General features: G+C 33.2%; 2 protein-coding genes across 4 annotated transcripts in view; both read right to left on the bottom strand.

The window, feature by feature from the left end:
• Window positions 1-18,387, bottom strand: part of LOC113517935 (adhesion G-protein coupled receptor G2-like) — a 45,271-nt gene extending 26,884 nt beyond the window's left edge. For 2 of the 3 annotated variants that reach the window (XM_052893764.1, XM_052893672.1), the window contains exon 1: window positions 18,200-18,387. The gene's annotated coding sequence lies outside the window, so the exon portion shown is untranslated. Of the gene's footprint in view, window positions 1-10,241; window positions 10,311-18,199 lie in introns of all 3 variants that reach the window. The other variant, XM_052893722.1, reaches the window with a different exon arrangement.
• A 1,513-nt stretch (window positions 18,388-19,900) lies between these two features.
• On the bottom strand, window positions 19,901-26,535 carry LOC116413406 (adhesion G-protein coupled receptor G6-like). Its single transcript, XM_031912505.2, has 8 exons — window positions 25,764-26,535; window positions 25,516-25,688; window positions 24,238-24,872; window positions 23,940-24,133; window positions 23,730-23,831; window positions 23,400-23,640; window positions 22,600-22,805; window positions 19,901-21,839 (listed from the first exon to the last, which is right to left on the bottom strand). The coding sequence occupies exons 1-8, from the start codon at window positions 25,833-25,835 to the stop codon at window positions 20,691-20,693; spliced, it is 2,772 nt and encodes a 923-aa protein (XP_031768365.2). The 5' UTR covers window positions 25,836-26,535; the 3' UTR covers window positions 19,901-20,690.
• Between the last annotated feature and the right edge of the window lie 446 nt (window positions 26,536-26,981).

Genomic DNA, 26,981 nt, shown 5'->3' on the forward strand with positions numbered 1-26,981 from the left:
TCCTCAACAATGGCAACCCATGAAGGGTATCATGGGCGACATAGTATACTCTGTGAGGTCCATAGTACTGTTCATATCTATAGGCGACGGTTACCACTTTCCATCAGGTGAGCCCGTCAGCTTTTTTAAAGTAAATTCTAAGTAGCATGAATAAAATAATGTATAAAAATACCCAATAGTGTTGCCACAAGATTGACACTTGCGGTCGCTGCTACATTCACGTATCTACGTGACCTACGAGGGTCATCTGACCCTCTTGACATCAGGAATATTTTTGTTCACGAGTATTTGTATTAATTTATTTATTTATTCTTTATTGTAAAATAAAATTGGTACAAATGGCGAACATAATGCCGTATGCCATTCTCTGCCAGCTAACCATTAGGTAAAAACAGATAGCGTTTCTAACTAGATTGATATTTTATAACACAAAACAATTACTATACTCTTGAGTATCATGTATACTCAAGTATCAAATAATTAAGTACCTACTCAAAGTATTTCAAAAACAACGAGCTATAAGGATGTGAACAATTCACGATGTCCAATACTTAAGATAAGTCAAATCTCATGGGAATACGATTTAATATTTCGCACAATCTATTGATAAACGGCCAATCGGAAACAAAAGTCTTGTATCGCTGTATCTTTAAGAGTATTGTCAATTTTTTATCGACGATGTCCTGTTGTCACAACTATCGTATTCTGTAATTTCTAATCATATCTATTGAATTTTATTATATTAACTGGGTTATCATATTTCATTACATATATATTTATCTTTGTAATATATTTAAGATGGAAACCTTTCCCACGGTACAAGCATCTTAACTAAACTAACCTGATGAGATCGTTTTATATAAGTACATATATTTAATCTCACTCTCTTTCACTTTTTGATAATTAAACCTACTAGTTTATGAAGCAAAAAATTGCTTGATGTGTGGCAAAATCAATTTGTACCTACTTCTACACACGACTCTGGTGTTCTAAATTCAAACATTTATCACCATTGCTTTGTTTTATTTTTAAATGTGATCGTGTACATAAAGTGTATATAAAGACAGTAAATCTCATCCATTTGATAAACTAAATAAATATGATCAGTGAATGATTATGTTAGAAGGCACGTGACTTCTTGTCAAAGTTAACTTACCCCTCATTTGTTTTAATGGGTGATAATAGAATGGTAACCCTGCCCGCGCTATCGGTATACGCTGGCGGGACACCAGTGAGCAATAACAGGTGACGATGAAATCAGGTCAGTTACCCCATCGTGACGAATTCCACTAGAATTAACCACGATGGTTTCCAGGGGGAACTGCATGGAGGTCGACCTGATAGGATGTATTGCTAGCAATGGGCCAGTTAGAGACCATTACTAAAAACCCTTTTCCCCTAACCTACCTCCAACTAAATAGTAAATTAAAGATAAATATGGTTTCCCTATCGCATGCATAGTATGGAATGAAGCTACCCCTTCCTTTCCCGTTGGTGTCGTAAGAACCGACTAAGGAAATTTAATGATTGAGGAAAATGTGTCCCTCCTAAACCCTCCTAAAACATCACCAAATCCTAACTGTGTTGTCAACCCACCTACTAAGTATGGCAACTACTGGCAAGACCTCACTTATGGGTGAGGCCTATGTCCAGCAGTGGACAATTAACGGCTGATAAGTTGATACATAGGATGGAGTGAAAAAGAGGTTAGATCAAAACAGCAACATTTAGCGTCTATATCTATAATAATTAATACTTATTAACCGATACATATACAGTAATATGCCATTTATCTATAGGTCGGGTCTTAACCTCGAGATAGGTCTAGGTGAATGATATATTCATACAAGATCCGCTTTGATTCCCGTCTCTTTCAAACTCTAATCACATAAAAACATGTATTAGAACCCGAAAAGGCATTATACATTTTTTATACCACAAAGGTAGCAAACAAGCATACAGCCCGTCTGATGGTAAACAGTCACTGTAGTAATATTGTAGCCTATATCACGTGTGCATTTTTTTAATGGGTGACAATTTTTTTTTTTTATACAACTTAGAATGGTAAACAAGCTGACGGCCCACCTGATGGAAAGTGGTAACAGTCACCTATAGGCATGAGCAGTACCATGGACATAACAGAGTATACTGTTTCGCCCATGATACCCCCCATGCGTTGCCATTCCTGAGGACTCAGATATTATTCCTCTGTACCCAGTAAATTCACGCCATATCCCACCCTTCAAACCGAAACACAGCCATGCAAACACAACTGCTTCACGGTAGAAACACGAATGGGACAGAGATACCCAAGCAATCGACTTTTGTACAAAATCTCCCTCTGGTATGGTAACTCCGTCTGCGCTGTCGTTATATACTGGCGGGACACCAGTGATAGATGACTGATGAGGATGAAAGCAGGTCAGTTAGCCCACCGTGACGAATTCCACTAGAATTAGTCACGATGGTTTCCAGGGAGAACCACATGGAGGTCGATCTGACCCTGGCCCTGCAATACACCCTATATTGCGAGTAATGGAACTATTTGAAACCATTACTAACAATCCCTTTCCCCCCTCACGTGCGCATTGCGAACACAGAAGAAACCTTAAAATACCCTTTTTAAAAAAGAAATATAAAAAAAATCGGGAAACACAATCCAAAATGAAAGGAAAGAGATTTATTTATTTACTTAAATAACTTTATTGAACAAAAGAGAATAAGGTGCTAGAAATGGGTATCAGGTCGACCTCCACGCAGTTCTCCCTGGAAACCATCGCGACTAATTCATGTGGAATTTATCACAATAGTCTAGCTGACCTGCTTTCATCCTTACTGGTGTCCCTCCAACGTATACTATTGCACATTCATTCTATAAAAAAAATACTGACCTAGTAAATGTATATAAATAGAATAAACTTAATCTAAACCCAAATATACTCGTAAATATTATATTTACATTACGCGATTAGGGAAGCACACTTATCTATAAAGATTAAATAAATATTTGCCAACAACTTAATCGATTTATATTTGCTTAATAATTACAAATGGCCGCAATAAAGTACATTTTTATTACTAACATATTACAAAATTAATCAATTATAAAAATATATAAAATTATAAGAATATATAAAAATATTGCATATTATCGTTATATTAATAAATAGTAATTCTCGGTAGCGCCATCTACCACTCCCATTGGTTTCACAGAATAGAACCTAGACACTTAGTTGAGTGGTGATCATTTTGGTCGAATAATTCCTAATTAAGCATAACTTTATTTTTTATTTTCTTTTTCTTTAAGATTGATTTATGTTTTTTTTTTTTTTGGAAGTGTCGTGCATACCAATACACCAAATGAATATTCTTTTTTTTTTTTATTTCTTTCAATCAACATATCCCAGTCACGTGGACGATGTCGCTAATAAAAGCTAATGTCAACAATACTCCGAACACACAAATAGGTTATTATCAGTTAGGGCACTCCTTAAACGCGCCTTTTACGAGGTCCGGACGTGGTGATACGACTCCGATTAAGTTCATGCTGTTTTCCAATTGGCTTTGTAATAATTGGGTTTATTTATTTAACTTATTTTATTACTGGCTTTTACCTACGACTTCATTCGAGTAACCGGTTTTTTTTTATGGGTGAAAATAGTATGGTAACCCCGCCTGCGCTAACGGGATACGCTGGCGGAGCACCAGTGAAGGGTGATAGATGAGAATGAAAACAGATCAGTTAGCCCATCATGATGAATTCATCAGGAATTAACCATGATAGTTTCCAGGGAGAACCGCGAGGAGGTCAACCTGGTTGGGTATATTGCTAGCAGTGGGATTCTCAGTCTCCATTACTAACAATCCCTGGTGTATACTGTTAGCGCAGGTGGGGTTACCATTCCATTATCACCCATTAAAAAAAAAGACTATTAAATATATCCATTTAATTATCCCTATTATATATGTACATTATGTTATACTGTAAAAGCACTAAGACGCTACAAGCAAATTGAGTACATACTATTATATTATTAAGAATTTTAATAATACTTCTGTAGCAACTATCAGATTATTTTCTTTTTTTTATGCAACTCATAATAGCAAATAAGCTGATATACATGCGCCTATAGACATAAGCAGTATCACGGACATAACAGAGTATATTGTTTCGCCCATAATATGCCCCATGTGTTGCCATTCCTAAGGACTCAGGTATTATTCCTCTGTACCCTGTAAAAACATTGCCATATCCCACCCTTCAAACCAAAAAACAGTCATGCAAACACAACTGTTTCACGGTAGAAACATAAATGGAACAGAGGCGGCCAAGCAAACGACTTTTGTACAAAGTCTCCTAATGTTATTTATTTGTTAATCAGAACAAAGTATTAAATAATAGAGAATATAATGGAGACACACAATATATTTTATCTATATTTCTTTTTTTTTATTTTTTTGTTTTAATGGAATTTCGCGGCTCACTTTTGGCCACAACAGACTATCAGTGTTTCGCTCTTTTTAGGGCAACGCAATAAGCTAAGTTGTGACCATTTTGTGTTACTGTGCCACACGCTAGAAGAGAATTTTTTTTTACTAATTTTATGCATTTTGTATTATTTTTTTTTATTTTTTGTTCATGTATCTTTTTTTTATATTTTTCACTGTGCATTTATGTCTATTCTTGTTTGTGTCCAGTAAGTAATGCAAATAAATTATCTATCTCCCTCTGGTAAACGGTTTATACGTCTATTCTATTTTCACGATACGTTCTTACACGTGTATAGTAGTATTATACTATACGTACTACGGAAATGAACGTAAGTTCACTACTCACAGGTAATTTAAAGCGAAAACAATGGTGCACTGTCTACGAACAATAATTACGCATACAATGTGTAAATATCATAATTCAATACGAATATACATACTAGAACATGCGAAACTTTATATCTTCCCACGAATTATACCGCGATGTTCACGTTCAACTATTTAATGGCAACTGTACTTTTATTGTTGTCTTACCCGTCTTAATTATGCGTACACTGATATAAATAAAAAAATAATCATAAATATATCACAGCGCCATCTAGTAAGGCGAAGTTTATACTGCGGATACTAGACAATTGTAATTTTAGTGAATACGTTTGTATAATACATAGAGAGTGGTCAAACAAACGGATATAATGATCATGCTTATGAATATTTGAATGTATGGGAATTGAAAATGCAAATATCAGAAGGTAAACATCTACACTATCAACGTCGTATATGTGTGCATAGATGTGCGTATGGGGGGTGTTTTTGTGTGCATGCGTGTGTGCGTGTGTGCGTATGAGCGTATATGAATCATTATGTGTGTGCACATGCATGCGCATTCGTGTATATATATATATATATATATATATATATATATATATATATATATATATATATATATATATATATATATATATATATATATATATATATATATATATATATATATATATATATATATATATATATATATATATATATATATATATATATGTTTGTTAATTATATCGTGTTATGTTCGTGTAATACTATTAAGAATATCAAATGTGCTAATATCGTACAACTATATTCTGTGGAAATTTTTTTTATTCAAATGAACCAATTTAAGTTCTGTTTCTCATGAAAACAATAGAAATATAAATTATTCAATTCCAAATTCAGTAAACTTTCACTGAATTTATGATAAGTAATACCTACTTACCTATACTTTGATAGTGGGGCCGAGAAAATTTAGACAATTCAATTGTATGGACCGTGTTAGATATTTATTTTAAATTATATTAATTTTCTTAAACATCTTGTGTCAAAATGTGTACCTACATTTATCAATAAAAATCAGATTAACTACTTTAAATATAATAAAACGTTAAAATTGTTATTATACCAAATTTGGTAATAAATTATTCTTGTAATGTATATAGAACACTAATTTATATTTTAATTAATTTTATAATTATTTATTATCATGATACATAAAAAAAACAGTAATGGAATTGTAAGAACACGTGGTCTCACTGACTTGTTCACTCGAATTCAGCCCTGTAGATAAAAAAGATTGTTATTCGGGTGGGGAGAACACTTCTTGTCCAACCGTTGAACAGAGCGGAGCTCTCTGTCGTATCAAGAGTGAACAAGTATAGTGAACCCCGTGGTCATTATATAAAATATATCACAATTATTGTTGATGGAAGTCCTAAAGAAGCTATATTTAAATAAGTGTCAATGGACTAACAGAAGTTGGGTATTTGTTATATATCAAATATAAAGTAAAATATGTAAATATATGATTTAATAGTATGATATCTAAAGTAAATGAACTAAGTGAACTTGTGCTTTATTTCTATTTATTACTAAGAGGCTTACAACCTTTATATTGCTAAAGAATATATTATATACATATAAAGTTAGTATAACGTAGTACCCCACATATCATTTTATATATATATTAAATATTATAAATAATAAATGCCCCTTTTCTAACAACCGCATAGAATGTTAATATTTTTGTTGTTGGGATAATGATTTGTACGAACTTAGACACCCAAAGTCGAGGGCGTAGTTAGTATTAAAATAAGTATACAGTCTTGGTAATTTCCAGCAGTTATCAGCATTAGTAATCTCAACAGACGTATTGGAAACTATTTTACTAATATTTTAAAAACGTAACGAGACAATGTCTTTAATTCTGTGCATAGAAGATATTTAAGAAAAATTATCATGAGGAATCTTAGTAAGATCAATCGATGAATCTGTCTGTATGTTCAATCCGACCACTTACCATCAGGTGGGCCGTATGCTTGTTTGCCACTTTAGTGGCATTTTTTTACAACACAGGGGGCAAACGAGCATGCGGCTCACCTGATGTTAAGTGACTACCACCGCCCATGATCACCCACAACACCAGCGGCATTGCAGGTGTGCTGCCGGCCTTTTAAAAAGGAATATACTCTTTTCTTGAAGGTTATGTTGTCGTATCGGTTCAGAAATACTGATGCTGGAAGTTGATTCCAAAGAATAGTTGTGCGTGGAAGAAAGTGCCTTGAAAAACGCACGGTGGAAGATCGCCACTCGTCCAGATGATTGGGATGAAACTTAAGTTTGTGGCGGGTTGTACGGTGGTGAAAATCAGCAGCAGTATAAAAAAAAAAAACAAAAACTAATACATCAAATTGAATGCGGTTTTGATAATTGTGTTTCTGAAGATCTAACTTAAAATCTGGTATAAATGTTTTACCTCGATACGTCATCCAGAAGTGGTCATTTTATTTATTTATTTATTTATTTATTTACAGGATTACCAACATAAGATACAGCTACAATAAAGCTAAGTTTTAATACAATACACTGGCAGCTCAGATCTCACCGTTCTTACATTTATAGGCAACCACAGCATGCCTTGTGTTTGACAAACATTAAAATCTAATTAAATTATTAAATGAGTAAAGATATTAACAATATGAATAATAATATAATATAAATAATGGAAATTGTATTCAAATTATTATAAAATATAAATAAATATAATGTAATGGGGAGGTATATCAATTTAGTCATGAAAACAGAGTGACTATCGCAGTGAATATCAAGTTCAGGCTTGGTTTTTACAATATCGTTATACAGACGCGTTATGCGGACGATAGGTGATTCGCGACCCAAGTTTGTTCGGCAAGCTGCATTTTTAAATAGATTACAAGGATGCCGCGGCACTCTAGTAGGTACATTGTAATCTAGTTTCCCCAGTAGAGGCAGGCAATCAATGTGATTATTCACTAACTTATGAAGATAAGACATGTCAAGGTAAGATCTGCGCAGGCATAGTTCATCAAGGTGAAAATGTTTAATTTTGTTTTTGTAGGTTTTCATATTTCTTGATATTTTAAAACGATAAGCTAGGCTACGAACGAATTTCCTCTGTATTCTCTCTATTCTGCCCTCATGTATCTTGTACATAGGTGACCACACCATACTGCAATATTCCAACTTGCTTCTGACATAGCTATTGTACAGTTGAATGACATGAATTGATTTTGCTACTCCTGAAATGGACGCATACGAAATATATATTTTTTTTTACAACTCAGAATGGCAAACAAGCTGACGGCCCACCTGATGGAAAGTAGTAACCGTCGCCTATAGACTATGCATATAGAAATTTGATAACATTTCTGTATGACTAATCTGTAAATAAATCCTTCCAGATAAAAAAGAATTTTCCAAATTGGTTTACAAGTGGTGGAGTTATAAGGTAACAAATATAATCAAAAATTAAACCAAATCGAGAACAGGCTTCGTTTTAATGTCGGTTTACGAGTAAAACTATAAAAACCAATCTAATGATCACAATATGTGCCAATCAACCGCTGTTTACTGCCTAGTTAGAAAGAAACAGATGTTTGTGAGGAATTAAACGATAATGTAGCAAATCATTCTTTGACATTGATCGTCTTCTAGATTCCAATCGTTCTAAATAACTTTACACAAATAGATTCCGTTCAATCAGTTAAAAATGCCTCTTAATGATGTTCCTTCTGGGTTGTGGTGAAACAAGCTTTGCATATGTGCCGTATAGTCTCGGCATAGAATAGGCCACCCCTTTCTATCCCGTGGGTGTCGTAAGAGGCGACTAAGAGAGGGCAAGGGATAAGCAGCAGCATCTCTCTTAAAACATCTCCATAGTCTAACTGCGGTCATGCCAAGCGTGACAACTACTGGCAAACCCCCCCCCCCCCAAAGGGGCCTTCCTTAACATAACATAAGCCTTTGCCTTAGGAGGTTTTGCCAGCAGTTTCCACACTTGATAGGTAGATTGGCAACCGTAATCAGACTTGAGAGATGTTTAAGAGGGACGCTGCTGACCATCCGTCGCCCTCCCGTAGTCGGCTATTATGACACCCACGGGAAAGGAAGGAGTAGCCTACTCTATGCCGGGACCACACGGCTATGTTATTGTACGGTATAGTTCAATGTGTTAAACTTTTCCACAATCCAATAATGCTTATTACAAACAATACCACATACAATAAGCGAAGGGAGACATTGTACAAAAATCGATTGCTTGGGTATCTCTGTCCCATTCGTGTTTCAACCGTGAAGCAGTTGTGTTTGCATGGCTGTGTATCGATTTGAAGGGTGGGATATGGCGTAAATTTACTGGGTACAGAGGAATAACACCTGAGTCCTCAGGAATGGCAACGCATGGGGGTATCATGGGCGAAACAGTATACTCTGTTATGTCCATGGTACTGCTCATGTCTATAGGCGACGGTTACCACTTTCCATCAGGTGAACCGTCAGCTCGATTGCCATTCTCAGTTATATAAAAAAAAGAAACCTATTACGCCAACCCCAAATATTGGGAATAAGAGTATGCAGATGACGAGAACATATCCCAGTCACGCGAACGAAGTCTCTTGTAAAACCTAGTATGTCATAATATTAAAAAATAATAGTATAGATTAAAGTGTGAACAACAAGTTATTGTAATGTAAAATGGAAAGTTCTTTATACGAAGGAAAGCGTACAAGTATGCAAAGACTGCGCATGCGTCGCTCGTGCGTGCATGACTGGCGGAGGTGCAAAAAGATGCCGCAATGGATACCGGCTTATTTCCGTACGTCTCCTTACCTATAAGTTGAAAGAACTAACGCTATGTTGACAAATTTGGTATTTTTTTTTTATTTGACCACACCGTTCTGGGTGAACACAGACGCAATCCCATCAGCCGTTAACTGTCCACTGCTGAACATAGATCTATCCCTTAAGAAGGGTTTTATCAATAGTTGCCACGCTTGAAAGACAAGTTTGCAACCGCAGTAAGGCTTTAGTGATGTATGCTATATAAGAGGGATGCTACTGCCCATCCCTCGACTATCAAGTTCCCTTTGTCGCCTCTTACGGAACCCACGGAAAGGAACCCACATTCTATGCCGGGACCACATGGTAATTTTTAAAAGTATTTTTTTATGAATCTACAATCTAGTACGAAGCGCAATTTCAACTGAGAAGAGCAGGTAAGAAACTCAGCTGTTGCTTTTGATTTCTTTTTACATGCACACCTATACACACACTTATTTTCGTGAGTCTTGTGTTAGAATCTATTTACATTTCCATTAATTTGTATTGAAACAAATCATAAAATGTATGAATTCAATACACATAAATTAAATAAAGATAATTCTCATGTGAATTAATGCGTAACGAACCTTGTATTAAAAAAGTTGCATTCAATTTAACAGTGTCGGCCTTCTGAGCACGATGCCCCGGGCAGTGGCCTGGAACAACTTTTTTTTTAATAATTATCAACAATTTGAAGGCTCTAAAGAATGCAATGTAAGTGGTTAGCACGATTACTACTATCTTTGACCAGGAAGGAGTATTACTGGATGATAATGGAATAGTAACTCCATCTGAGCTATCGGTATACACTGGCATAGCACCAGTGAGAGATAATAGGTGAGGTGATGAAGCATATCAGTTAGCCCACCGTGACAAATTCAAGAATAAAACAATAAACGATGATTTCCAGAGGGAACCGCGAGGAGGTCGACCTGATAGGGTTTATTGCTAGCTATGGGGATGCTAATCTCCATTACTAATAAGCCCTTAACCAGGGGGGAGGAGTTGTGAGTAATGCGAATTACAAATCCCATTGCTAGCAATATGTCCTCAACGTCAAATCTCCACGTGCTGAATTCAAAGTGTATTCATCGCGATGGGTTAACTGACCTGCCTTTTAATCCTCGCCTGTTATCCCTCACTGGTGATCTCTCAGAGAGCGCAGGCGGGGTAACTATTCCATTATCATCCATTAAAGACAAATATAACGTCCTATGTATGTAACTATTAAACTCGGCCGGCATTTAATGAAATCGTATCATGTTTAATAAACGCAATGTAGGACGACCCCCTAGATGGAGTGACGACCTGAAATGCATTGCAGGGAGTCAGTGGACGCAGGTGGCTCAGGGCCGTTCTTTACGGCAATCTATGGAGAAGGATTATGTCCAGCAGTGGACGAATAATGGCTGAAATGACGATCATGTATCATGTTTGTGTAAAGTACCTATCTTGATTTCCTATGCCTTATAAGGAATTTAAATTCAAATCCACATTCCTGTGCAATGAGTTGCTGATGAGTGTAATCAGCTGTGACTAAATAGTTCTTGAAACATAATGTTGTCAGAAATGACCGTCACGCGATGTTACCACTGCACGCCAAGTCAGTTCCGTTCTAAACAAATACTAGCTCTACCCGTGAATTCGTTTATGTAGCCGGGATTACAGTAGCCTACTCCTTCTTCGTGTTCAATATTATATATAGTCTATTTCAATGAATCTTCATAAAAATGTCAACAAAGAAATTATCGAGGGAGACTTTGTACAAAAGTCTATTGCTTGGGCATCTCTATCTCATTCCTATTTTTACCGTGAAGCAATTGTTTGTATGGCTGTGTTTCGGTATGAAGGGTGGGATATGACAGCGAGTTTACAGGGTACAGAGGAATAACACCTAAGTTGGGGATTGTTGGCAATGCAACAATCCCTTTCTCCCCAGAGTTTGACAGTCCCATTGTTAGCAATATAGGGCATATTGCTAACAATGGGGCTGTCAAACTCTGGGTCGACCTCCACGTGGTTCCCCCTGGAAACCATCGTGAACAATTCTTATTGAATTCGTCACGATGGGCTAACTGACCTGCTTCATCCTCACCTATTATCCTTCACTGGTGATCCGTCGGTGTATACTGATAGCGCAGGTTACCATTCCATTATCACCCAATAAAAAAAAAAAACACCTGAGTCATCAAGAATGACAACGCATGGGGGATATTACGGGCGAAACAGTATACTCTGTTATGCCCATGGTACTGCTCATGTCTATAGGCGACGGTTACCACTTTCCATCAGGTGGGCCGGCAGTTTATTTACCATTCTAAGATGCATAGAAAAAATAGTTTACGGAGAAGGTTTAGTAATGGACAATGAATGGCTGTCATGATGATAATGATTTATAATGACAACGCTAGATTCACGGGTACATTAGCAAGCATTGAGAACACGTGAAATGTCCCACAGTCAATTGTTAATTTGTCTTGACCTTTGTCCGCTTCATTTAATAGGGTTGCCTATTTTTTTTTTAATAGGTGATGATGGAATAGTAACCCCACCTACGCTAACGATATATACTGATGGGACACCAGTGAGGGATGATAGGTGAGAATGAAACGACAGATCAGTTAGCCCATCGTGTTGAATACACTTGGAATTCAGCCCGATGGTTTCCAGGGGGGACCACATGGAGGTCGACCTGGTTGGGTATACTGCTAGCAATGGGGCCCTTAATCTCCATTATTAACAATCCTTACCCTCCTAAGGGTTGCCTATTTAGTAGGCAGAGATAATATCGGTATCACGCCAATATCTATATATTGGGTTATGTCTGGAGATGATTTGTCTGGACGACGGGAAAAAAAATAATCTATCTATTTCGATATCGCCCATACCAGTCGGATATCTAAATTCATTTCGATCGGGTGCTTTATTTCGGTATTATATATATTGCATAACCGATATTGAATATATACGTGCCAATATATATATATATATATTTATTGACAAAATGGTATCAGTCATACCATAGTAATGAAATCACGGCTTTTGGTATGGTGTACTCCACAGAAAATCAAAACAACGCTTCTTTCCTCTTTGTAGGAGAAAAGTTACATATATATATATATATATATATATATATATATATATATATATATATATATATATATATATATATTGAGTTCATTAAATAAATAGGCTGCCTTGTGATCCCGGTATAGAATAGGCTACTCCTTATTATTAGGCTTCTGTTCAGCAATGGACAGTTAAGAGCTGATATAATGATGATTTTAAGGCAAAATATCGTGTGTATAAAACTAATAAATATTAATAAATAATACTAACGACCCGCCCCGGCTTCACACGGGTGCATTGCTGATACTAAATATACCACAGAATACGATATATATATATATATATATATATATATATATATATATATATATATATATATATATATATATATATATATATATATATATACGTAACGTACTCTTTTTTTAATTTTATTTTAAGGCCTTTTACCTTTTTTAGGTATATCAGTCCTATTGTACCCTGAACTGATTTCTCAAACAAAACTTTATCTACTTTCCCTAGAGGCGGAAAGAGGAGAATTAATGGGCATCAATAATTTACAGAGATGTTCAAAAATTTCTGGTTTAAGTTCAGCTAACATAGATTGAATAAGACCAACATTCAATTTATTTAAGTTAAAGTGGCGCATGAATTGTTCTCTTTCCTTCGTGTTAATACGACACTCTAATAGCATATGATGTACATCATCGATGGTATTACAAGTTTGACAATGAGGTGACAAGGACTTTCCCATCATAAACGTACTTATAAATACGATAAAATTATCAGTGTTTCTCTACAATATTATATATGTATTATACATATAAACCTTCCTCTTAAATCACTCTATCTACTAAAACATACCGCATTAAAATCCATTGCATAGTTTTAAAGATCTAAGCATACACAGGGACAGACAGACGGGAAGCGACTTTGTTTTATACTATATAGATCACTATATTTCACTATTACTATCAAGTAATAGTGATATATGAATAATAATATATTATGACACTTTCAGATTATTAAATAACTTAGAATGTATATACTTGTAAGAATATATTTTTTAAATACAATTAAAGCATATCAACTCTTAACTTTTCTTCACATTTAAAAAAAGAAACTGCTTCACAAAAACACATTAATCTTTTTCACAAAGGTCGGTCCCACCTTTCATCCATTTAAAACACCCTTCAAGTTCACCTTGTCATCGTTTTCGGTTTTAACTTTTACTCAATCGCCGGTTTCACAAATAACCGAACCGCCGAGTGGACAGCCCTGAGCGATGCACTCGCACGGTCAATTGTGACCATGATTTTTTTGTCAAGTTTAACAATGACAGCTACTGTTGCCGTTTTGTTTTTATTATTAAAATAACCACTAAAGTAATGGGCTTATAATGTATTGGGTGCGCCCACGGCCGCTCATTCATGTAAAAATATAAGCCTGTCTTCATAGAAATGGGTGGTACGTGATAATGTTGTTGAATAATTATTTGATAACGCAAAAATACATAGTTACAATATTACTATAGAGTAATCCAATTATAGTTACATATATCGCGTCTTAATTTATTTGTTTCATAAATTTACTAGAGGGAGATTTTGTACAAAAGTCGAATGCTTGGATACCTCTGTCCCATCCGTGTTTCAACCGTGAAGCAGTTGTTTGCATGGCTGTGTTTCCATTTGAAGGGTGGGATATGGCGTGAATTTACTGTACAGAGGAATAACGCCGAGTCCTCAGGAATGGCAACACAGTATCATGGACGAAACACAACTGCTTGTTGATGTCCATGGTACTGCTCATGTCTATAGGCGACTTTTTTGTACAAACTTTCCATCAGGTGGGCCATCAGCTTGTTTGCCATTTTAAGTTGTATAAAAAAAACACAATTGGTTTTGAACGTACTTGATTTAAATTTTATATGAAAGACACCCACGTGGTGACAGAGTCGCAATACAGTATATCGGAAGTTATGAGTTAACTAAGAAAATGAAGTACAATACATGTATTTTAACATAAGGAACAATCGAACATGCGGCCCACCTGATGGTAAGTGATTTTTTTTTAATGGGTGATAATGGAATAACGAATATCCAAGACCTCCCGTTACATTTAAGGAATTTCAGCTAAGATGCTGACCTTTTAAAAATGAATATGCTCTTAAAGCTTACGTATAAGTAAAGAATACTCGACAAAAAATACTTGTCACCGCAGTTAGCCCTTGATCTTTCAAGAATGACGCTGCTGTCCATCCCTCGAACCAATAAGTTAGGACACCTACAGGAAAAGGAAGACGTGGCCTATTCTATGCCGATTTCACACGGCAAATATAATAGAAAACAAAATAAGGCAAATGTTAGCGTAGAAATTGAGAAATGAACTGAAAACTGATAAGGCTCCTGATAAACTTGATTGCTTAAGGTACAACGCGATGACGCGCGCCATACAAATAGAGCACATGATGTTGTGTAATTTTAAAAGTAAAACAAACTCCTATCTACATACATAAGAGTAATAAAAACTACACATCCGTAGCGAATTCTTAACACAATCCGTTTGTTATTCCACCTTGATGTTTTTCATAATAAATATATGTATATTATAATACATGTTACATGATTAAATTAACACTAAAACGGGAGACAAAAACATGGTTTTGACTCCCGTTTTAGTGATTAACCTGTATGACGGCGGTATGCCTGCTGCCTGGTACAAATCATCTTTTTATTATAGTTTATTTATTTATTTATTACACTATGGTGCAAAAATATACAATTACAAGTGAATAATTCAAGTGAAATACAGTAACATAAATACAGATTGAAATATACACATAAAGGTAAAAAAGGCGGTCTTATCGCTAGGGCAATCTCTTACAAACTACTTTTTGTTAAAGGAGTTTGATTGATTATATTATATATTAGATTTAGTTTAATTTTTCAATATTTGCTGTTGTTATTAAGTATATTAATTATTAATATTTTTTTTTTTTGTTATTTTGTATATTTTGCATTTTTTTCTGTATTCATCTATGTTTATATACATAAATCTCATTACTACATAGTATACGTCACATGGTTCAACAAAATAAACATTTCATTTTAATTCCATCCATTTATTTGTATGACCTACTAATATCACAAATGCAAATGTTTGTACAGTTGTATGAATGCTATAAGAATAGTCAATCTTGACAGATTTTTTTTTTCAATTGATAAATGGGATTATTGGAGAAATTAGTTGGTAATTTTTTGACAGTTTAAAAGACTGTTTTTATTCATCGCACGCATAATTGTTAATTGGTAAAATGTAATGAAAACTGACAAAGGTCTGTGATTGAGTTAAACTGAAAGAATAAAAGTAATCATAAATTTGAAGAAATAATATTTCAAATTTGGACAGAAATCGCAACTGACAAGAAAAGCTATTTGGATATTTTAAGGTACTAAGACATATATATTTGGTGCACAAAGAAACCATATTATAAATTAAGACATAGGCTATTTTTTAATAGAATTTATATCTCGCTAGTAGATACTCGTAAATAAATAACATTAGGTATTACTCATTTTTAAGAAGTTGGGTAATAATATATTTATATGTTTTTCAGCAACTTCCCATGATCTAAAACAATGACTGCTTATCATGACGTATGATTATCTCATCTGACACTTATTTTTTTTTTTACTTTCCACTTAAATACCTACTTATATAAAGTTTGTAAAGTTATTTGGATGTTTAGGGTTTTTTACCCACTAACTTTTACCCGCAACTCCGTACGCGTGAAATTTGAAAGTTTTACCCCCTTAGAGGTACAATTTATTAAACAAGAATTTGAGAATGTTGTTTTAAGACAGTAAATGACAATCTGTAAATTAGAATTTCACATACGTAATACATTTATAATAGTAATAGATCCGTTTAAAATCTACCAAAAAATGGCGGATACGGATACAGATTTTTCTGCCAGATATCCGCGGATACGACTACGGATATCGGACGCATCACTAATTAAATTATAGGTCAATCAGACAGTCAGTCAGCATCCAAAGGATATGAATAAAATTGTATACACAGATCGCTTACCAACAAAGTAAAAAATTCTCGAAATAATATACAAATATACATTTTTTTAATACAATTTAGTTACAAATAACGTATACTCTAAAAGTACCGCATTTCAGTATTCTGACACTTCCCTATGGTTGACTGGAAGAGCATGCTTTTAGCATTAAGCCCGCCATGTACACATATATGTATATATTTATGAATAAATAAAAGAAATAATAAGCCACAAACCAATACAAACTATCACCTAACGTAGGACAAGCCTGTATTTTAAGTAGCAAGTTTATATTACATTTTATATACAAGTAAAACTTTACTAATTTATAAAAAAAAGAAAAGATTATATTGCCAAATTTATTTATTTGACATTTACTGTGTGAGTTTTGTAAAAGTGTAAGCGTATGTTAATTATAATTTTTGACGAATTACGAATGACATGTGGTGAATATAGTACTACTCGTGTATATTTCCATTGTATTGGTATTGCCTTATTTTTATTTATTTATTTATTTCTTATTGCATTCCATAATATACTTGGTAGATAACATTTCAATTATGGACCCTGCTGGGCACAGCAAGTACGAGAGAGGAGGACAACACTTTTTTCACTTCAGAAATAGTCTAAGGATCTGTTACAATATTATCCAGCCATTGAAATTGTATCACGATAGGTACGTATTTTCTTATTTTTCTTATTATTGTTATAATTTTACGATACTGTTTAGCATCTCGGTATCTTCATAAATTAGAGACATCAGTCATTTATTAAATTTGTTCTTAAGATCCGATTTGCATTATAAATACATTGAAAATTCCTTGTTAACTTTATATCACAGATGTGGTCTTAAATAAATTATATATTTATTACATATTAATAACTATGTAATACTATTAATAATAATGTGAAAACAGTTCTTTCTCCCTGTCTGTCTGGATCACTTTTTAGGGTTAAACGACTTAACCTTTTCTGATAAAAATAGGTAAAAAACACTTTTTTTAGATACACACATTTTCGATGGTTGTCTATATATTTATACCTGTATACCTATAAAACATAAATTACAGCGAACGAAGTAACATAGTAACATTATTTATTTACCTAAGTATAAAAAAATTAATTCGGAAAACCAATACAATAGGTAGATAGACAGATACTGTTTTTTTCAGACTCATACTATTTTTTTTTTATTTTTCAAATTATGTGTATATTTCAATCCGTATTTATGTTACTGTATTTCACTTCAATTATTCACTTGTTATTGTATATTTTTATTTATGGTGCAATAAAGAGTTAAATAAATAAATATGTTAATTTTTTTATTCAATATCTATATACATACAGGAAATTAATGAACTCAAATACTCATGCACTTACGATAATATCTAATTAATTTCAACTCACCTTAATTACAACACATTCACATAATAACACTACACACACTTAATAATTAAAAAAAAAATTGTAGAATAACACTGGGAAACAAACCACAAAAATACAATAAAAAAAATCAATTCAATTTCTGTTATCAACTTTTTCACGTAAACCGCACACGCAATGCAATTTAGCGGGAATGCAACGTCCAACTCTGAGCGATTACCACAGACTAAATTCGTTTCTCACACTCTTCTTCATGGAAAAGTAATCCGTTCAAGATAAAATGCTACGTTGACACAAACACGGCGCTGACAAATGTTTACAATTCAACATGGTTGTGTAACAATGCGTACGATTGTTTAATTTATTACTTGTCTTGTTTGTTTTGTCTCATTGTAATCTTTAAATATTAGTTTACACAGAATGATTAACAAAAATACCGCTACATATGTAATAAAAATGACAACCTCACATTTTTAGAAAAACTTTTACATACACATCGCGTTACGCTATCTATTTGCTTATTTGTCTTTTAATTTTTTCTTAGAAATGTTATTCAAATATGGCAATCAAATTTCAGTAATATCAATTCGCAATTATATAGTAAATTGCCAAGTAATTTAAATAAACAAAAAAAAAACTTTTTTCTTTTATTCGTCTTTTTTAAAAGTAGAGGCAAAGGAAACAGAGGCCATACTGCGTAATCTGACGTCTAATTTCCTTTTTACTAGCCATTAAACCACAAACATTATATTTTGTCATTGAAGAAAAATTTTCTCTGTGACCGCTTTTTATATTGGTAGGACATATGGGACTAAAGCGTATCTATCTATCTACCTATATGCTTATAAATATGCTCCTGATAATTCTTTGATTTGTTGTTATTAATTAATTTTATAAATTTCAAATAAAAATGCCATCTGTTGACGTGATATATTATATTTTTGTTACCATACATTTATTTTTAATTTTTCTTTTTATAGAAAACTAACTGATTCTTTTATTTTGTTATTAATTAATTGTATTAATTTTAAATGAAAATATTGTCTATTGATGTGATATATTATATTTTTATTATTACTCATTAATTTAATTTTTTTTTTTTATAAATCTATAATTGTCAATTAATATAAAGGTTCATTTCGAATACTGTATATACACACTGCATATTCATAAAGGTATTTATGAGTTCAGTATACAGTAAGACGGGGGGAAAAGGGATTGTTGGTAACGAGGATTGGTAACCCTATTGCAAACAATATAGCCTATCAGGCCGGCCTCCTCGCCTTTCCCCCTGGAAACCATCGTGATTGATTTATTAGTGAATTTTTTACGATAGGCCAATTGACCTGCTTCATCTTCACTTATCATCTCTCACTGGTGCCCCGCCAGCGTATACCGTTAACGCAGGTGAGGTTATCCATTATCATTCATTAAAGAAAAAAGGAAATATACAGTAAGAGTAAGATAGAGATATATTATATTTTCTTGAATTATTTCATATTTATCCCAATTTACAGTGATCTAGCTACGTCAAAATAATACTGTTATAATATTATGTTAATTAAATAATAATACGAAATATAATTAAGTTTTTATTGTCAAGTAAGTTGATAATGCATAAATCATATTAAGATAAAACTGATTCATCTAATCTTGAGGGAGACTTTGTACAAAAGTCGATTGCTTGGGTACCTCTGTCCCATTCGTGTTTCTACCGTGAAGCAGTTGTGTTCGCATGGCTGTGTTTCGGTTTGAAGGGTGGGATATGGCGTGAATTTACAAGGTACAGAGGAATAACATCTGAGTCCTCAGGAATGGCAACGCATTGGGGGTATCATGGGCGAAACAGTATACTCTGTTATGTCCATGGTACTGCTCATGTCTATAGGCGACGGTTACCACTTTCCATCAGGTGGGCCGTCAGCTTGTTTGCCATTCTAAGTGGTATAAAAAAAAAAATTTAAACATAATTACATGATTATATTTTCAAAATACTGAAATATAAGCACAAAAGAAATACTTTGCTAAAATATAATACATGTGAATCTTAATATTAAATAATGCAATTATTATAAATGACAATATTATTTCATAAAGTAAAAAGATTAACAGCTAATCCAAAATACCTTCCCGTCCCGTACACGATCCAAATGTCCCCATAAAGCTTACTGCACTTCCACGTTGGATTGCCAGAAATGTCTTTGCTGAATAAATTATATATCCATTTACACCTGGACTAAAATACTAACACAAATACTTCATGCCTGTAATTAGTATTTATAGATTGTATCTAATTGTAAAATAGCCTTGTGCATTGCTCGCATACGAGTATATGCTATTTCTACTGCGTTTACATAGGTACTACTTATTATACAAGACATAGATAAAGACTTTAGATACAAAATAACTGAGATCACCAAAGTCCCTTTTAGATCCCTGCGACCATTTGCCTTGTTTGGTTGAACTAACCATACTCTCACGTATAATGGCCTAAATATGAATCTAGGAGTAATTATTAATATGGTAGATCTAAATTATATACTTCCTTAGAACATATAGTTTTAGATGAGCAAACCCATTTTTCTTTTTGCTTAACTACACTTTTATTTCTATATGTGGATGCGAGACTAATTTTTCTATTACACTTTAAATTCAATTTATTAATCCAAAGATCTCTAGTTTGTTTATTTCCCAAAACAATAAAAAGAAACAGCATGAACCCTTCAAAGGTAGCTGTGAAAACGAAAAAGTATGCGGCGACAACATTGTAAGCGAAGAAACCAAAAATCCAAGGCAAACCAAATAAAAATACAAGCAGACAACTGACGAAAGCAAATCTCACTGCTTCATTCGTATTTCCATACCTCGGAACTGTTTTGCAAAGAAATACAGAGTAAATTATTGAAAAGAATATCGCCCAGTTTGCAAGTAACATAAATGCAACAGGAAAATATAGGCCAAACCATAATCCGTATCCAGAAGGATAACAGAATTTTCTGTTCAAAGTTATATCTTCAAAATATACCATGTACGAATGCCAATCGACAGAAAGAAGAATGACAACTATTAGAAATGGAGTTCCCCATGCAAAAGCAGATGCTTTTAAAAATTTATGACTAAGATCTGTTGTAAAAACTAAAACTAGTTTTCTATAAGACAATATAGCAGCTACAAGCATCCAACAGAAAGTGGCTATTAATGTATAATGCAATGTTATTCCTACCAGTAAGCACAAAATATCACGGCCCTCAAAATCAATAAAAGCTATGGGTATAAAACACATCTTTAAGAGAAATATCGCTATACACAGTTGAAGCCATATCAAGTTGCTAAATTCTTTTCGCCATGATCGGAATGTAATAGCTGTTAGTACAATAAAGAATACACCCAATATTGATAGACAGCATCCTACTAAAGATATTACTTCCAGAATTATCTCGCTACGGTGCGAATTTACATTATGTGAAACAAGAACTTCTGCGAAGTGCGTCAAGTGATTGCATCGGCAAATATCTAAAGTATCTGGGTCGGTTGATTTGATGTAAATGCAACCCTCTGTTGACCAGTATCCAGTGTCATTTTCTGTGAATTGCCAATAGCTGCATTCGCGTCTCACGTTGCGGCCTGGATTTTTCACCAAAGGACGTAGGTAAATATCTATCACCTAAGGAATAATACAATAAGAGCTTTTTATAATATAACAAATGTTTGCATACAACGTACAGTGTTTGGAAGATTTTAACTGCTGCTTTTGCTTTAGACGCTCATATTTAGAGCATGTTATTATTTCCAATAATAATTATCGAGATATTCTCAAAAAACTTGTATAGCAAGTAATCATTCCAAAAATACATTATATTTTTGTTTAAAAAAACTTTGGTACTACAAGGTAAAAGTTTTACCATAGATAAAAAATCATTTCTTACAGAACAGAAAATACTATATGCTTAATGACCACAATTTTTGTATTAAAAAAAATTATTGCACCAGAAATAAAAAAAAATTACAAAAAATATTTTATGAAAGTTAATACATAATAAAATTACTTCCATCAAAAAATATTTTGATCAAAGTCACCAGAGGGAGACTTTGTATAAAAGTCGATTGCTTGGGTACCTCTGTCCCATTCGTGTTTCAACCGTGAAGCGGTTGTGTTTACATGGCTGTGTTTCGGTTTGAAGGGTGGGATATGGCGTGAATTTACTGTGTACAGAGGAATAACACCTGAGTCCTCAGGAATGGCAACGCATGGGGGGTATCATGGGCGAAACAGTATACTCTGTTATGTCCATGGTTCTGCTCATGTCTATAGGCGACGGTTACCACTTTCCATCAGGTGGGCCGTTAGCTTGTTTGCCATTCTAAGTTGTATAAAAAGTTATCCTGTCTCTGAGCAACTTCTGCAACAAGAACTTGTAACTTACCTCTTCATTTTCAAAACCGGTGTTGTTCTCAACATTAACACTAATGATATTGCTATTAACTTTGTTGTTCCTCTCAGTTGAGTAAAAGGCTCGTCCGTTCGGGAATACGAGAAAGCTGATACGTCGATGTGATTTGGTGATCGATTCCGGTAAGTATACTATTGTCTCGGTTGTATTAGTAAGTAGTTTTGTTGAGTTTATCTCTTCTGGAATTGTAATATTACTTTTATTTTTCATGTCTATGCTTTTATTTATTTAATTATTTATCGGAAAACCAGGTAAATGTAGTGTAAATAGATATAGTCTAGGATTACAAAAAGTAGCTTAGCCAGTAATAGGTTTTCACAAATAGTAACAAGATGGATGAAAGGTACCGCACATGAAGCAACAAAAACAGGAATGATAAAAAAAATTAAAAGAAATAAAAAAAAAATGAATGAAATACAAAGTAAAAATTAACTTGACTAAAATGAAGCCTTCTTATCAATACAATATATATTCAAACAGTCTATGAATCAAAAAATTCTTTGCTCTGTTGGTCTCTCGCTAATATTATATTTTTCGAAAATAAGTCGATATTCAAGGTTTTAGCGAGAGTATTAAAGTTGTTGCTAGCTCGCCAAAGGAACGAATTTTGTCTATAATTCAATGACATTAGAGGGGCAAATAGAGAAGAACTTGATGTACCCATCAAGTTTTACTTTTAATTTACGTTCGAGGCAAACGACCACACCGTAAGCTATTCTCGTTAGATATAAGATCAGATTATTTTTATACAATATATTAATGTATGCACTTACCAACTAAAAACTGAAAGGAGTCATCTGTGAATGAATTCATGCTCGAATTTCTGACCGCAATCATTATTCCCTTAATCGGATTATCAGGCCCAATATCAGCTACCAATAATGCAATATTGTTTCGGATTATCCTATCTGTCTCTCTGCCATTTAAGTTCAGCCTTAAGCTAACGTTATCTAACATATGAAGGAATTGACCAGGTATATGTAAATCTTCATCGATTTGTAACAAATTGTCTACCTAATAAGACAGAAATTTAAGTACTTAGAAAATTCGATATATTTAATCTCAATTATGTTTAATTTAGAGTTTACTGAAAGAAAATTTACCCTGTCAAAAGTATCATCAATTTTATCCACCATTATTGTTGAAACATCATCTTGTAATAACGTATCTAAATCATTTAGTACTTGCTCGAGTTGATCTTCGGGCTGCAAAAAGAAAAATTTAAATAAATCAAAATATTTTCAAGGTTTATTCAGAAGATTATATAGGTGACATATAAAGTGAGCTCACAAACCAAACGATACAATACTCACTGTTAATGTTGATGTTTTACTTCCGAATGTACTGTTTGTCTTATTATTTAGTTGTCCAATATTTTTATGTTCAGGATTAAAAATAGAGCTGTGTATAACACAGTCAGAGGTTCCTTCTGTCACTAATGATACACCTTCGTCAAAGTTTCCAACACATTTATAAGTATTACATCTCGATTTAGACGTAAAATAATCTGCAATTGTTTTTAACTCATCGTAACTTATCTTTTTATTAATTGACAAATATTTTTTTTTAATTATATAAATATTTGTTGAAAATAAAAACCAATAAACTTACTCATAGACAGCGATATTTTTACATCATGTTTATTGCAATAATAAACTGGCTTCATGAACAATATTTCACCGCCTTCGATTTTAGCCGACTCCGCAGGTATCATATCTTCCCGGATTTGTACGTGAAAAAGAACTGTCCGTTTGTCCATATAGATCCTTTTTATTTTAATATTAGAAAGAATATAATTTTGATCCAAATCTAAGTTTTTATGAATTTTAAGATCTTTGCTTCCGTTGGTATTCGTTAAACTTTCAACGCCATGTGCGTTCAAATATTTTGTTCTATAGAAAATATATTTTTCCAACTTTTCTTTCCAGTTGTTTTTAATGTCCTCAATATTTTTAAAGGAGTATTTATTTTCAAGTCGAATCTTGATAGCATATTGATTCGATAAAAACTTTTTATCGCCCACAAAGAGTACTTTCTTCGATTTGGTAACATGAAAATTGTTCGGGTCGATGTGAACGCACCAGTAATAACCATAATACTTCGGAGATAATTCATATATATTAAATTCTTTATTATTAGTTCTATTGAGAATATTTACTTTTGTTGGATAGTAGGTTTCAGAGTTTGTGTAACAGTAAACGTTATTTATATCCACTGAATTGTTAACAATTAATAATATTTTATCTCTAGAAATATAAGAAAAACAATTAAAATTAAAACAATAAAAACTTTTGTTTGAATCGAAACATAATAATGAGACAGGCGTGACAGATGTAATAGTAAAAAATACATAATTGAGACCTTGTAATATATAATATATCAAAACAATAAAACTACAATTATTTTAATTGTTATCCTACATCAAAAGGAAACTGACAAGTAGATGGCTTTACAGCAGTAGTTGATTGTAGGAGTAACCAGACACCTAAATAAATCTATTCATCATCATCATCATCATCATCTGTCCACTGCTTAACACAAGCCTCCCCCTGGGGGATTTAACAGAAGTTAGGCTTTAGAAATGTTTTAAGAGGGACGCTTCTGCCCAACCCTCGCCTTTTAATCGCCTCTTACGACATGTACAGGAAATGAAGGGGCGGCCTATTCTATGCAGAGACCACACAGCAACAGAAAAATTTATAAAAACTAATTAAATCAAAGATACCTAAAAAATGACAGTATACGCAAGTAATTAATTTAATTGTTTTCAATTTTTTTTTAACAATTTTATTTACATCTGACTGAATAATTAATGGTCACTTACATAATAAAGTACTTAATTTCTATAATATCAAGGTACTGAAGTTAATTTAAAAAAAATATACTTACATTTTGATAACGAGCTTCATAATTATATTGTTGAGTTGAACAGAACGTTCACAGATTATACTATTAAAAATGAAAGAACTATTGACAAGTTTCCAAGTTTCGTTTTGTATCGCCATAAAAACGGTATCATTGCTGTTGAATACCGATTGGCCCGAAACTGAATTAACTGAACTCTGAAATACAACAGATAATGTGTTATAAATTTAATAAGACATAATATATATTAAATATAAATACACTTCTCTTACATAATCATCAGGAATAAATTTATGTGTGTTTCGATTGTTATTCCAAATCATGCCCAAGGCGTATATAGGCATTGTTAAATCTGATTTATTAAAAAAAGGAAAATTTGCATATTGCCATCCTTTGCTGAGTAATGATCCACCGTATTTAGCACATAATTCCTGCGCTTGACTCCAAGTCGCTCTAAGAGGTTCTCCATTCTGAACTTCTACATTGAAAACGCATAATTCTTCCGGACCATTGAATCTCCAAGATTGATGAAAATCATCACAGCTTGACTTATTATTTTCTTGCGCTATCTTAGAATATGGTTTTACTATGCAATATCTATAATGCTTTTCCTCACACTCCACCGCTGTGAAATGTCCAAGTTTATTTTCTGTTAAACATGTTTTTCGATATATATCAAAATCTGCAAAATATGTCACATTATCAAGAATTACTTCTTCATATTTATTACGTGGAGTACTAATAAAAGGTCCTCCAGGATATAGCGGTTGGTATTCAGCCCACACTGTATCTACTTCATCGTTTATAGATATGTTTAAACTGCGATATAGTTTTGAAGTATAAAGATTTCCATCGCAGTCTTTAAATATATCTGCAAATGTTTCCAATCCTTTTCTTTTATAACATACATAATGGTTGCTGTCTTTATTGGAAGCTAATTTAAACCCAATCGGGCATACACTTGTTGTTTTAAATTTCTTCGCTTCAGATGTTTGGAGACATGTTAAATTAAAATAAACATAAAGTATACAGATAACAGATAGATGTTGGACACGCATCTGAAACAGAAAATGGTGACACGTCATTTACTCCATAATATACTCGTGCTTATCTTATCAAGTACACTTTCTGAGTTTATGATAAACAATAGTAATTGACCACTTAATCGTTCTGCTTATATTTTGACATCATCACCGCTAATTGTCCATAAAAGAAAAGTTATGTACGTTGTTGACTGTTATCTAGAAAAACGAGTAGATCTTTTAAACAAATAAACATTTTTTTTTTCTAATTGCAATTTCATGTAAATTACAGTGACTGTAGCATTATGTTATCTGTGGGTAAACTAGAACCAAATATGTTGGACTAAAAGCATTTTTATTGTCAATACTAAAATTATCTTGTACATCGACGATTGTAATAACTTCAAAATATAATAAAATTTTTAAATTTTGTACATTAATTTTTGTTTTTTATACTACTTAGAATGG

Source organism: Galleria mellonella, unplaced genomic scaffold (assembly GCF_026898425.1).
Source record: "Galleria mellonella isolate WM207_F2 unplaced genomic scaffold, CSIRO_AGI_GalMel_v1 utg103, whole genome shotgun sequence".
Lineage (NCBI taxonomy): Eukaryota > Metazoa > Arthropoda > Insecta > Lepidoptera > Pyralidae > Galleria > Galleria mellonella.

Coding starts and splice junctions, on each gene's coding strand:
- LOC116413406 (XM_031912505.2), bottom strand. CDS start 25,835: ATGCCTATATACGCCTTGGGCATGATTTGGAATAACAATCGAAACACA. Junction 25,689..25,763: donor AATTTATTCCTGATGATTAT/GTAAGAGAAGTG, acceptor GTTGTATTTCAG/AGTTCAGTTAATTCAGTTTC. Junction 21,840..22,599: donor CCGGTTTTGAAAATGAAGAG/GTAAGTTACAAG, acceptor ATTATTCCTTAG/GTGATAGATATTTACCTACG.